Source organism: Rhinoderma darwinii, chromosome 13 (assembly GCF_050947455.1).
Source record: "Rhinoderma darwinii isolate aRhiDar2 chromosome 13, aRhiDar2.hap1, whole genome shotgun sequence".
NCBI classification, from domain to species: domain Eukaryota; kingdom Metazoa; phylum Chordata; class Amphibia; order Anura; family Rhinodermatidae; genus Rhinoderma; species Rhinoderma darwinii.
In genome coordinates, this window is record NC_134699.1 from 25,345,732 (window position 1) to 25,360,179 (window position 14,448).

At 42.6% G+C, this 14,448-nt stretch overlaps 1 protein-coding gene across 3 annotated transcripts in view; it reads right to left on the minus strand.

Annotated features, from left to right (window-relative positions):
• The window catches only part of SNF8 (SNF8 subunit of ESCRT-II), a 33,152-nt gene that overhangs the window by 1,082 nt on the left and 17,622 nt on the right, over positions 1-14,448 (minus strand). The window contains exons 7-9 of one of the 3 annotated variants that reach the window (XR_012851574.1): positions 13,674-13,748; positions 11,546-11,762; positions 1,334-1,555 (exon numbers count right to left, since the gene is read on the minus strand). Coding sequence is in view for 1 of the 3 variants with exons in the window: in XM_075845547.1 (XP_075701662.1) it covers positions 11,625-11,762; positions 13,674-13,748 (213 nt within the window). In the remaining 2 variants the exon portion in view is untranslated. Of the gene's footprint in view, positions 1-1,333; positions 1,556-11,225; positions 11,763-13,673; positions 13,749-14,448 lie in introns of those variants that run through there. The other 2 variants (XR_012851573.1, XM_075845547.1) reach the window with 2 other exon arrangements.

Sequence of the window (14,448 nt, forward strand, 5' to 3'; positions counted from 1 at the left end):
ATCATATTTAACTTTTATAAAAGTAAAAAAAATAATGGAAGAGGAAAGATCTGTTTTATAGTAAAATGATCATTGTTTATGTGGTTGGTGTTGTCCTGCTCATTGGATGAAAGTTAGAAGCCATTGCTGTCTCCTTAAAGTGAATGTCCACCTTTTAACGGGGTTGTTTGGGCACGAACTACTGATGTATCCATAGGATAGGTCATCACTATATGATCGGTGGGGGTCTGACACCCAGACCCCACACTGATCAGCTGCCTCAGGCACCGGACGTCCATGCCGGAAGCGGATGGCTCCGGTCACAATATAGCGGCTCCTATTCAAGTTAATAGGAGCAGAGTTGCTGTTCTGCAGAACGGCTGCTGTGCGGTGTACGGAGCCATCTACATAACATCTGGTGCGTGGAGGCAACTGCAACAGCTGATCGATGCAGGGGTCACCCATCATATCCTCATGACCTATGCTGTGGATTGCTCATCAGAATTCCATGCACTGACAACCTCCTTAAACACTTCTTATTCTTGTACTCTAAATAGGCCACAAAAATCTGTTCTGATTAAGTTCTTCATAATGGTTGCAGCTCTTTTTCAGATACAGATCTCCCAATTCCCTGCTAAACGATCAAACTAAAGGCCCTTTTACATCGGCCAATAAGTGGCCGTTGCAGCGAGCGCTGATCAACAAGACATCGTTGATCGGCGCTCGTTTGCTCCTGTCACACGGAGCTATGGATGGGGACGAGCGGTCATTACTCAAATCGCTTGTCCCCATACATTGTTATCATGTCGGCACCGTGTCGTCCTGCTTACACAGGGAGATGTGCTGCCGACAACGATAATCTTTTATTTTTTTTAAAACTATGCGATCAGCAGATGCTCGAGCGTTTGCTCGTTCATCTGCTGACCGTTCCCATTTACACAGGGCAATTATCGTCAATGAGCGTTATGAATGCTTGTCTGCCCAATAATCATCCTGTGTAAAACCCCCTTTACTGCCTGCAGACACCACTAGGCATTCAATGTAAACCGTATGCAGTAAGCTCCTACGCGCCCCCTAGTGACTACTGAAGGCAACCAGAATTTAATCTTTTAGCTCTATCTTTTGCAGGGGATGTAGTTCTGTATCAGAAAATCTAAGCTCCAACAGTTAGATATTTCTTAAGAAATGTAATGCGCACAGAATGTTTGACTTAAAACTGACAATTTTAAAAGGTGGATATTAACGTGAATATAGTTAAGGGGTTGTACACTTTTTTTCTTTTCTTTTTTTCTGTTTTTTTCCCTTATTTTCATTGTTAAAATCCCAGAAACGTTCTGCAAAAGCAGATTCTTACCTTCATAGGCAGCATTGTAACACTTCTACATAACGATTATATTCCCTAAGAAGGTAAGGACATGCCCGTGCACAGCACATCCGATGTAGTCCAGGTTCTTTACTTCAGCTATAAAGGCCCAATGCACACGGGACGGAAATGCTGCGGAAATTGATATCTGGTGCCAATCCTCAATCGATCGCATGTCAATTTATCTTACGGAAATTCCACATCTTTTCCGTCCTGGGTTGAAATGGACAAAACAAGCAATCTTTGTTACGTATATTCTTTTTCATGGCCAAATCCTGCTGTTTGACAAATGAGAATTAAAAGCAACAGGATAATATATCAAATCCGCTAAACACTGGTGGCCAAAAATGAGGTGCTCTGCCTCCACCAGCCGGATGTCCTAAGCCCCAGCTTGTGGGTCTGATAATATACAGGTAAGCCGCATTAAACCACAGTTCAACCATAGTAAATGTTTGATATAAAATTCCTTACCTGGTATTCTCCCCATTTCCCTAAAGCGGGATGGGGTCCAGTAGATCTGAAGTAAAGACCCCCTGCAGCATTGTGGGAGGATCAGACACTGGGGGAGATTTATGTAAACCAGCGCAATGGAAGAATGGAAGAGCTGCTCATAGCAAACTGTTAGATTTCAGCTTGGGTTTCTCAAAGGTCCTTTGGGGAACTGCTCCACTTTTCCCTTGCTCTAGTTTTGATAAATCCCCCCCCCCCACTATAATTTGGTGGAAGTTAATTCTCATCCAAAGACTTTCAAACGATGCAACACTGAAGGGGACTTTAGAAAACACCAAGGGTCATAGGTAAGGAACCTTCAGCTAGTTGGATTTTATACATAGTTATATGGTGCAAAGGGTCTTAGTTTTTAATGTCGTCTTTAAGGTAATTATGTGATTACGTTTCTTTTGATGTTAAAGTGGGCAGCTGCCAACTAAGGCTCCATCTCCATGGGCATTTACAGCAATAGATCTATACCAGCAGCTGGGATTTTGCCGTGCACAGTTGTAATGGAACTTCTTGCCATAAGTTATAACAGTTGATATTTGGATACTTTACTGCATTTACAACCGGGAATAAGAAAAAATATCCTGTTTTCTGGTTAGTATTTTAAATGACTCCATGATTTTCTAATCTAAAATGTTTTTGTCGTAGTTCTGTCAAGGACAAGTGACCCGTCAAGCAAGAGTGACCTCCGCATAGTGGAGCAGCTTTCCTGCCCTATGATCCGATCTCTCCTGCTTGCGGAGTCATTTGGTTCAGCACAGTGGATTATGGCATAATGCAATTCCCTCAAATCTTAGCCATGGCACATTTATTTGCTGGAATAATACATGAGGTTTTTGATGTATTTTTTTTGTTTGTGGCAAAGCCAGGGGTGAATCCAAAATAAAGGAAAAGTATTAAAGGAATTCTGCCGCTACTACTTTATTTAGTATCAACTTCTGTATTTTGCAAAAAAAAATGCCGCAAAAACTGCACACGTAATTCCTGCCTTAGGCCTTATTCACACCAAATCAGATGCCAAAATTAGGAGTGGATGCAAAGAAGAGTAGAAATCTTTCCATTATGTTTCCCTTGTGTATTAGGATCCATTCCTGGTTGTGGCTTTAAGATACTGATGCACAATACTGACTAAATTTGTGAATAAGTCATTTAAAAAATGAACACACTGCTTCCTTCTGTTGTAATGTTCACTGCGGGTCGTGTCACAGGCGCTTGTTACAGGTAGGTGGGTTAAGTACAGTAAAGATTTATTTGGTTTATCTGATTCTTCTGTAAATAAAGAAATTCCTGTCTGATTTTCTGGGTTCTATTGATCTCTATGTGATGGACTTGGGTTATTATAAGGTGAGACAGTAGAGCGTGCTGCTCTGGTGGAGGATTTATACTTACCTAGTAACAAATCAATCTATATAGCAGAATCAAGAGGGGTCCTGTAGAGATCACTGGACCCGATGGATGTACAGAACGGCTCTTCTAGGGAACAAATGACCAGTTTCATTCCAGACAAAACTCGTGTATGAGTATGAGCCTAACCCCAGGGCCGGAGTGAAACACAAAAAACAATCATCCCTGGCACACAATCCCCAGCAGCCAACATACTGTCTAAAACCGGCCCTGGCCCTAATCCCCCCAGTCACAGCACACAGCGCACGTCGGTCGATTCGGTCCAAAGTGATTTCTGTTGAATGTCAGATTACCGAACTTTTTTATGAGGGGAATATTCGTTCCGGTGGAGCAGCGAGCTCACACCTTATGCGCTCAACATTCAGCTTTCCCCCTTCCCCATAGAGCAACACCTACGGGGTCACAGGGTTTTTTTGCAGTACAGGTTGTACTTTTTAATAGCACCATGTTCGGGTACTTATAATTTATTCATTAACTTTTTTTGGGGAGGGGATGGAAGAAAACCTGAAATGTCACCACTCGGTGACGGGTTGTTACGATTGCAAAGATACCAAATTTGTATAGATTTTGTATGTTTTACTACTTACACAGTAAAAACACCACTTTTTGTAAATTATTTGTTCTTGCGTCTCCATATTTGAAGAGTCATAACTATTTTATTGTTCCGCCGATGCAGTTGTATGAGGGCATTTTTTTTTTGCGGGATGACTTGTAGTTTTTATTGGTACTATTTGAGAGTAGCTGTGACTTTTTGATCACTTTTTAATCACATTTTTTTTTAAAGTCAGGATCAACAGAAAACAGCAATTTTTCCATTGTTTTTTATTTTATTTTTTACGGCGTTCACCGTGCGGGGTAAATAATGTAACCGCTTTATAGTCGGGGTCGTAACGGACGCGGCGTTACCAAATATGTTTACGTTTTTATTCCTTTATTGTGTTTTTTTTTTAAATAGTAAAGCATTTTGTAAAGTGTGGGTTTTTCATTTTTTTTTTCCACATTTTTTTCATTAACTTATTCAACTTTTTTTCACTTTTATACTAGTCCCACTAGGGGACTTCACTATGTGCTCCTTGGATCGCTATTATAATACACTGCAATACTTCGTATTGCAGTGTATTACTGCCTGTCCGTTTAAAACGGACAAGCATCTGCTAGTACATGTCTCTGGCATGACCTAGCAGGCATTTATTACGGGCAGACCTGGGGGTCTTTATTAGGCCCCCCGGCGGCCATTGGAGACACAGACACTCGGCGATTTTATCGCCGGCTGTCAGTGGGATGAGAGGGAGCGCCCGTCCCGTCTGTCTGTCCCGTCCCGATCTCACCCTGTCGAGCAGGGATGTCCCCAGCCCTCAGCTACCTCTGGCAGCTGAGAGCAGGGAGAAAGCCCACTAATGACCGCTGTGAAAAGGCTAGCTCACGTGATCCGAGTTGAGAGCAGGAATCACTTCTGTACAATGTGGGGTCTAACCCCCATGTTGTCCTCAAGGTGACCTTGGGCTGCTTCCCCTTTCCCAAAGTGCCACCTATGGAAGGATTCTGATACCTGTTTGAGTGATGAGTATGTTGCTGAAATCTGTAATAATCTACTATATAAATACAGCTGTCTCAAAAGAGACAGCTGCATAAGTAACTTTCTTTACATAATTAACTTTCTTATGCAGCAACAATCTCACTGCACTGCCTCCACACCACTATAAACACCATTTTGGACAATCCACACATCAGGACTTGAACCAAGGGCTGCACAGAAGATGCTCACCATCCAGACACCACTTAATCACCACACCACCAGCTCACGCTAGCATCTTAGCTTTCTTATTGTCCCCATAAGACCAAATGTAATCATTACTTCCAGCAGGAATAACAACATGTCATCTTTAGAAGAGTTTGTTTGCAGTTTTCAGCAGCAGAGGTAGCGCACTGGTAATGTTCTGTACTGATAAACTAGATGTGTCAGGGACGTGTTGGTTCTATCCCCAGTGTCTCCTCCTTGTGTTGCAGTTTTAAACGTCTCATCAGTTCAGGTTCACAAGGCGAGGCATCCTTTTAAAGCAGAAATGCATTGCATTGTTGAGTGTCAGCCGCTTGCCAAAATTGTTGGAAAAACATCACCAAGCACAAGCAGCAAACTCGTATAAGTGAGGAGATCGCCATCTACCACACTAGCAGCATGCAGGATGCTTTGAACCTAGGTTAACTCCATAGCAAACCAGGCCTAGGCACTTAAGCTCCAAGCCACCATGCTGTCATACTGCCCCCCACAGCCCCAAGCCAGTCATACTGCCCCCACACCACTATAAACACCGTACCGTACTATACCATACCGGACAATCCACACATCAGAACTTGAACCAAGGGCTGCACAGAAGACACTCACCGTTCAGACACCACTTAATCACCACACCACGAGCTCACGCTGTCATCTTAGCTTTCTTATTGTCCTGATAAGACCAAATGAAATTACTTCCAGCAGGAATAACAACATGTCATCTTTGGAAGAGTTTGAGGGCAGCTCTCAGAAGCAGAGGTAGCACACTGGTAATGTTCTGTACTGATAAACTAGATGTGTCAGGAACGTGTTAGTTCTATCCCCAGGATCTCCTTGTATCTCACTTTTGAACGTCTTTCACCAGTTCAGGTTCACAAGGCGCGGCATTCTTTTAACCCCTTCAGAACGCAGCCACTTTTGGACCTTATGACACAGCCTTATTTTTTAAATCTGACATGTGTCACTTTATGTGGTAATAACTCTGGAATGCTTTTACCTATCCAAGTGATTCTGAGATTGTTTTCTCGTGACATATTGTACTTTAAGTTAGTGAAAAAATTTGGTTGATATATTCTATTTTTTTGTGTGAAAAACACCAAAATTAAGAGAAAATTTGCAAAAAATTAGCATTTTCTAAATTCAAATGTATCTGCTTGTAAGACAGATAGTTATACCACACAAAATAGTTACTAGCTAACATTTCCCATATGTCTACTTTAGATTGGCATCGTTTTTTGAACATCCTTTTATTTTTTTAGGACGTTACAAGGCTTATAAGTTTAGCAGCAATTTCTCAAATTTTCAAGAAAATTTCAAAAGCCTATTTTTATAGGGACCAGTTCAGTTCTGAAGTGGCTTTGAGGGCCTTATATATTAGGAACACCCACAAATCACCCCATTTTAAAAACTGCACCCCTTAAAGTACTCAATACAGCATTTAGAAAGTTTTTTAACCCTTTATGCATTGCACAGGAATTAAAGAAAAGTGGAAGGGAAATTTGCAAATTTCATTTTTATTTGCAGAAATTCCATTTAAATCCATTTTTCCTGTAATACTGAAGGTTTTTACCAGAGAAACACAACTGAATATTTATTGCCCTGATTCTGAAGTTTTTAGAAATATCCCACATGTGGCCCTAGTGCGCTACTGGACTGAAACACCGGCCTCAGAAGCAAAGGAGTACCTAGAGGATTTTTGGGCCTTCCTTTTCTTAAATTATATTTCAGGCACCATGTCAGGTTAGAAGAGGTCTTGTGGTGCCGAAACAAAGGAAACCCCACAAAAATTACTCCATTTGGGAAACTATACCCTTTGAGGAATTCATCTAGGGGTGTAGTGAGCATTTTGACCCCACAGGTGTTTCATAGATTTCATTAGAATTGGGCAGTAAACATGAAAAATATCATTTTTTTTCCACTAAGACATAGCTTTAGGTAAAAATGTTTCATTTTCTCATCAAATAAAGGAGAAAAATCACCGTAACATTTGTAAAGCAACTTCTCCAGAGTACGGAAATACCCCATATGTGGTAATGAAGTACTGTATGAATACGCATCAGGGCTCAGAAGGGAAAGAGCGCCATTTGGCTTTTGGAGAGCAGATTTTGCTGGATTGGTTTTTCTGCGCCATGTCGCTTTTGCAAAGCCCCTTAGGTAGCAGTACAGTGGAAACTACCCAAAAGTGACTCCATTTGGCAAACTACACCCATTGAGGAATTCATCTAGGGGTGTAGTGAGCATTTTGACCCCACAGGTGTCTCATATATTTTATTAGAAATGGGCAGTGAAAATAAAAAATTACATTATTTTCCAATAAGACGCAGCATTAGTTAAAAATTTTTCATTTTCTCAACAAATTAAGGAGAAAAAGCACCGTAACATTTGTAAAGCAACTTCTTCAGAGTAGGGAAATACCCCACACGTGGTCATAAACTGCTATTTGGACACACAGCAAGGCTCTAAAGGGAAGGAGCGCCATTTAGTATTTGGAGTGGAGGTTTTACAAGATTAGTTTTTTTACACCATGTTGCATTGAGCTATAGTACCAGTACAGTGGTACCCGCCGAAAAATTACCCCATTTTGGAAACTAGATCCCTCAAAGAATTGATCTAGAGGTGTAGTGAGCATTTTGAACGCACAAGTGTTTTGCAAAAATGAGTAAACAATAGATGTTGCAGATTGAAAATTGCTGTTTTCCACAGATATGCCATTTGAGTGCCCAATGTGTTGTGCCCAGCTTGTACCACCGTAGACACACATCCCATAAATTGATAAGCGGGTTCTCCAGAATACCCCATATGTGGTCATAAATTGCCGTTTGGGTACACTGCCAGGCTCAGTTGGACCACCATTTGGCTTTTGAAGCGCAGATTTTGCTTGGTGTATTAGTGGTATTTCAGCTTATAATGTGGGCTGGGCGGAGTACATCAGGGTATATGTAATCTGGGCGGAGTACATCAGGATATATGTAAACTGTGCGGAGTACATAAGGGTATATGTAAACTGGGCGGAGTACATCAGGGTATATGTAAACTGGGCGGAGTACATCAGGGCATATGTAAGCTGGGCGGAGTACATCAGTGCATATGTAAGCTGTGAGGAGTAAATCAGGATATATGTAATATGCGCAGAGTACATCAGGATATCTGTAAACTGTGCGGAGTACATCAGGGTATATGTAAGCTGTGCGGAGTACATCAGGGTATATGTAATATGTGCGGGAACATCAGGGTATATGTAAGCTGTGCGGAGTACATCAGGGTATATGTAAGCTGGGCGGAGTACATCAGGGTATATGTAAACTGGGCGGAGTACATCAGGGTATATGTAAACTGGGCGGAGTACATCAGGGCATATGTAAGCTGGGCGGAGTACATCAGTGCATATGTAAGCTGTGAGGAGTAAATCAGGATATATGTAATATGCGCAGAGTACATCAGGATATCTGTAAACTGTGCGGAGTACATCAGGGTATATGTAAGCTGTGCGGAGTACATCAGGGTATATGTAATATGTGCGGGAACATCAGGGTATATGTAAGCTGTGCGGAGTACATCAGGGTATATGTAAGCTGGGCGGAGTACATCAGGGTATATGTAAGCTGGGCGGAGTACATCAGGGTATATGTAAGCTGGGCGGAGTACATCAGGGTATATGTAAGCTGGGCGGAGTACATCAGGGTATATTTAAGCTGGGCGGAATGCATCAGGGCATAATAGGATGATGTAATAATGGGGTGAATGAATAATCCATAGATTGGTGTGGTATGCTTTGAACCAATCCTTTATACACAGGCCGGGTTTATTGGGTATTATACAAAATATCTGCGCTCCAGTGTTGCCTTATATTTGACTTCTTCACTAGCCCTATAAGCCGCACAAGGCCCTAAAGTTTCCTCATCACCGCTGCATCTACAGGGTTCACCTGTGGGGTCCAGCAAATGATGATGTGGGGTATTTAGTGAAATTCTACTGGACCTAAAAATGAGTCTGGGCCGTCATTTAGAATCATTTTGCATCATTGCGTTTTGAAAGTCATAACGTGTTATTTTTCCGTTGACGGAGCTGTGTGAGGATGCGTTTTTTGTGGAATGAGCTGTAATTTTTATTGGTTCCATTTTGGGGTACATACGATTTTTTTATCACTATTTATTCCATTTTTTGGGAGATGAGGAAACCAAAAAACAGCCATCCCAGCACGTTTCTTTTTTTTTTTTTTTTTTTTTAGTGTTCACTGTGCAGTATAAACAACATGTTAACTTTATTCTGCGGGGCGATACGATTACAGCGACATCAAATTGATATCGTTTTTTTACGTTTCACAACGTTCCCTCAGTAAAAATACTCTTTTCTAAAAAAATTCATGTTTTAGTGTCGCCATTTTCTGACAGCCATAACTTTTTTCTTTTTTCGTTGATATCGCTGTGGGACGGCTCGTTTTATGCGTGACGAACTGTAGTTTCTATTGGTACCATTTTGCGTTACTTGCAACTTTTTGATCACTTTTTATTACATTTTTTTTTGAGACAAGATGACCAAAAAATAAAATGCTGTCATTGTTTTTTATTAAAAATTTTTACGGTGTTCACCGTGCGGTAAAAATAATGTGATATATTTATAGATCAGGCCGTTCCGAACGCGGCGATACCTATTATGTATATTTTTTTTCATATTTTCATTTTTTTTCTAATAATAAAGGAGTTGATCAGGGAAACAGGGCAAGTGTTGTTTTTATTATTTATTTATTATTTATTAACTTTTATTTATTTATTTTTCTTTCACATTTTTTACTTTTTCTTTTACACTGACCTGGGGACTTGAAGATCTGGTCTTCTGATCCCCGCTACGATACACTGCACTACTTATGTAGTGCAGTGTATCGTAACAGTCATTCTTCAGTTGACAGATAGCCGTATTAGGTCCTGCCTCGGGCTACCGTACCTTGGCAACCAGGAAGCCTAGTAACGGTTTCCTGGTTGCCATAGCAACAATCGCCACCCACGATCCATCGCGGGGGGGCCCGGGGGGTACAGAGGGAGCAGACAGCCGCATTGAAGGGGTTAAATGGCTGCAATTGGCGGTAACAGCCATCGCAGCGGCATGTCAGCTGTGTATAACAGCTGACAGCCGCTGAAGATAAAGCGCGCGCAGCTCCTGTGCTCGCTTTATCTGCAGGGCATAACTGTACGCCCGTCTGCGGGAACTCACTTGGTTTCCGGGCGTACAGTTACGCCCAATAGCGGGAAGGGGTTAAAGCAGAAATGCATTGTGTTCTTGAGCGTCAGCCGCTTGCCAAAATTGGTGAAAAAACATCGCCAAGCACAAGCTCGTATAAGTGAGGAGATCACCATCTACCACACAAGTAGCATGCAGGATGCTTTGAACCTAGGGACATGGGTTAACTCCATAGAAAACCAGTCCTAGGCACTTAAGCCCCAAGCCACCATGCTGTCATACTGCCGCCCCCCACCTCCCCAATGTGATCTAAAGTTTTTGTTGTTGAAGGTCCGATTACCCATTTTTAAAAGATGTGAAAAATGCATCCTTGTAAGGCTGCCGTGCAGCTAGCTCACAGCTTGCGTGATCCAAGTTGAGAGCAGGAATCACATCTGTACAAGGTGGGTTCTAACCCCCCTGTTGTCCTTCTGGTGACCTTGGGCTTCTTCCCCAAAGTGCCGTGTGCGTGTGGTTGTGCGTGCGTGCGTGCATGCATGCATACACGCACTAATATATATATATATATATATATATACACACACACACACACATATCACAAATATGCACACATATACATATAAAGTACACACGCACTTACTTTTGATGTAGGATATTTGTGAACGGAGTTCAGCAGGTTGATGGGGTGAGATTCTTCACTCAGCGTTTCTCCTGCTCATAGTCCAACACAGTGCCGCCAACAGTCTCCCCTTCCCCACATCCTGACTGGTAACAGCAGCAGGAGTTTGTGTGAAGAGTAGGAAAGGGGGCTGGAGGGGTGAGATTTGTTAGATAGCAGCACAGACCACGGCTGCTATAACAGTCGGACAGCAGTTCTTAACTGCTGTGCCGCCACCTTAGAAATGCTGTACCATGCCGCCTGAGACACTGATCGTTTGGGCGGCCAGCAGGCGGCCCACTGTTCACCGGCATTTGCCAGAACTGCCAATCCGACCCTACCCACCCCCCAAGTTATACATAGTACCGGACATCTTAAATATTCCAAGATTTTATTCATAGAAAATGATATTACATTGATATATGAGATTGCTTTTCATCCAGGCTGCTATAGGCTTAATCCTCCCATGTTGGATTGTAAACATTGCTGGGTCATGGAGCCTCAAAAACATAGGCAGGAATACTACAGATCACAGCTGTCACTGGTTGCAGACATGGGCTGGATCACTGTACATCGTAATCACACTTACTGCCCTCTGGGGAGAAAACGTCCAATAGTCAGATATAAAGGGGGGATAGAACAGATAAGAGATACATATATCTGCTGCTGTCCGTTATACCCTCGCAGAAAATACCTTTCCCTCAGAGGTTTCTTCTTGTTTTGTAGACAGATGAAGCTGAGGTAGTGGAGATTTTCATTATCAGTGACCGGTATCAGGGAGCCCCCACCCCGCTCTCATCTGGAGTAATCTGCTGAGAATAAAGTTCAGAAAAGAGAGCTGGCAGCCAGTATTGGGGCTCCCCCGCTGCTTGTGAGTCAACCCACGCCAAGCCTTCCTTTAGTAAATGCTCCTGGAGGGGAGAATCAGTAATCACTCAGCATTAGTCGACATGTTTCACAATAATTACATCAGCTCAAGTTAAGGAGATCGTTGGACTGTATGTCTTTTAATAGATTTGGCGTCTGAAAATTTTCACCTATTTTTCTTTTTAAATGCAGCCTAAACAAGACCATCCCGGCCTTTCTTGTCCATTTGCAAATTTGTCACACATTACCTGGTGTAAATGGTATAATAAATGTGGTCCATTCATAAAGAGGTAAAAATGTATTTATGTCAAAATCGTATTCACAATTCTGGCTGTTATGGGAAATTACTTCTCCTGGATTGCCGGCAAGGTGCCAATCCACTTTTTCAGACGATTGCTATGAGACAGATTAGTTGCTAAGGATTCATACAGGGTTGTCAGGAAGCGCATCCCTAGCAACCAGCCTGATTAAGATTACATAGGTCCTCAGCTCCAGACTTGAGGGCCGTACACAACCTGTGCCTTTCTTCATGTTGCCCCATTATAATTTGAATCATGGTGACCATCTGCTTTGTGGCGCTCCCATGTTCACTGTAACAGTATTACAAACATAATAAAACTCTGCACCAAAGGTTTGTGACTAGAGGCAAACATGACACTGATGGGATATTAGGACGGAAGCAAAATGTTATATAGAGGGGGCTGTTTCTCAGATTTTACTCAGTGTAGTAACAAAAACACAAGCATCTGCTCAGGGCAACATTGAATATTTGTGCCCTTGTGTTGTGAGTCTACACTACCGAAATATTATGGGCAATGTTGTATGTGAAGATCAGTACATGCCCGGGTTTTACTATAAAACATCAAAGGACATTAAGGCTATGTTCACACTGAGTTTTATTGCAGGTGGAAATTCTGCCTCAAAATTCCGTTTGGAAGTTTGAGGCAGATTTTCCTCTGCCTGCACGCCGATTTTCGCGGCGTGTTTAGTCCGCGGCCATTGAGCGTCGCGGGCATAACTCTGCGAAATACGCTTTTTCTGCCTCCCATTGATGTCAATGGGAGGTCAGAGGCGTAAACGCCCGAAGATAGGGCATGTCCCTTCTTTCTCCCGCGAGACGGTTTTACCGCTCGCGGGAAAAAGACCCCTCCGTCTCCCATTGAAATCAATGGGAGGCATTTTCAGGCCGTTTTTGACGTGTTTTGCGACGCGTTTTTCGCGTAAAAAAACTCTGTGTGAACCCAGCCTTATGAAAACTGGTGCAAAGGAAACGTGAAGTAGTTGTCCATAGCAGCAAATAGGATTCCAACTTAGTCTTTCAGAGGCCCTTAGGGTATGTGCACACGTAGTGACCAAAAACGTCTGAAAATCCAGAGCTGTTTTCAAGGGAAAACAGACCCTGCTTTTCAGACGTTTTTTGACCAACTCGAATTTTTCGCTGCTTTTTTCGCGCCGTTTTTTACGTCCGTTTTTGGAGCTGTTTTCATTGGAGTCTATGAGAAAACAGCTCCAAAAACGTCCAAAGAAGTGTCCTGCACTTCTTTTGATGAGGCTGTATTTTTACGCGTCGTCGTTTGACAGCTGTCAAACGACGACGCGTAAATGACAGGTCGTCTGCACAGTACGTCGGCAAACCCATTCAAATGAATGAGCAGATGTTTGCCGACGTATTGTAGCCCTATTTTCAGACGTAAAACGAGGCATTATACGCCTCGTTTACGTCTGAAAATAGGTCGTGTGAACCCAGCCTTAGGAGAATAACAGCAGCAACATGATTGGTTGCCATGGGCACCTATTCAACTTTGCTTTTGTACCAGTTTTCATAAATCCGTCTTGGGTAATTATAATACCTGATAATTACGCGTAATTCCCTGCTAATCCCCGTTCTTTCCTATTCGCTTTCTTGCCTTATATCAGAGGAGAGGGACTAATAATACAGAAGGGACAACACTCACCAGGACGTGATTGGCTCTTTCCTTCTCCCAGTTCAAATTTGCTTTTATTTCACTGACTGTTACGTAGCTCTTCTTCTGTAGAGCAAAAAAAGTCACGTGATAAATACATGTATAATGCGGGCAAGATGTCACTCTGGAAAATTCCCCAAGGCAGAGAACATTAGTACCTGGGGGGTTACACAAAGTAAAACTTGCCTCACCACAGGCAGGATTAGGGTATGTTCACACGCCCTATTTACGGACGTAATTCAGGCGTTTTACGCCTCGAATTACGGCCCCAAACAGTCTGCAAACATCTGCCCATTGAATTCAATGGGTCTTACGGTGTTCTGTGCAGACGGGCTTTTATTTTACGCGCCGCTGTCAAGACGGCGCGTAAAACGACGCCCGCCTCACAGAAGTGCCTGTCACTTCTTGGGACGTAATTGGAGCCTTTTTTCATTGACTCCAATGAAAACCAGCTCCAATTACGTCAGTAAAAGACGCAGCGAAAAACGCGTGCACTTGTCAAAACGTCTGAAATTTAGGAGCTGTTTTCGCCTGAAAACAGCTCCGTAATTTCAGACGTAATTGGCGTTGCCGTGTGAACATACCCTTACAATGACAGGACACTGATATATTAAGAACACAGGATCCACCATTGACATTAAGTGAAGGACACAGCTCTCCCCCTCCCTGCACAGGTCACAGAGCATGCCTAGAAAACTCACGTTGAAGTCAATAAGTTATGTCCAGACTACTGTGTCCATGTGGCTGCTATAAGGCTGTGTTCACA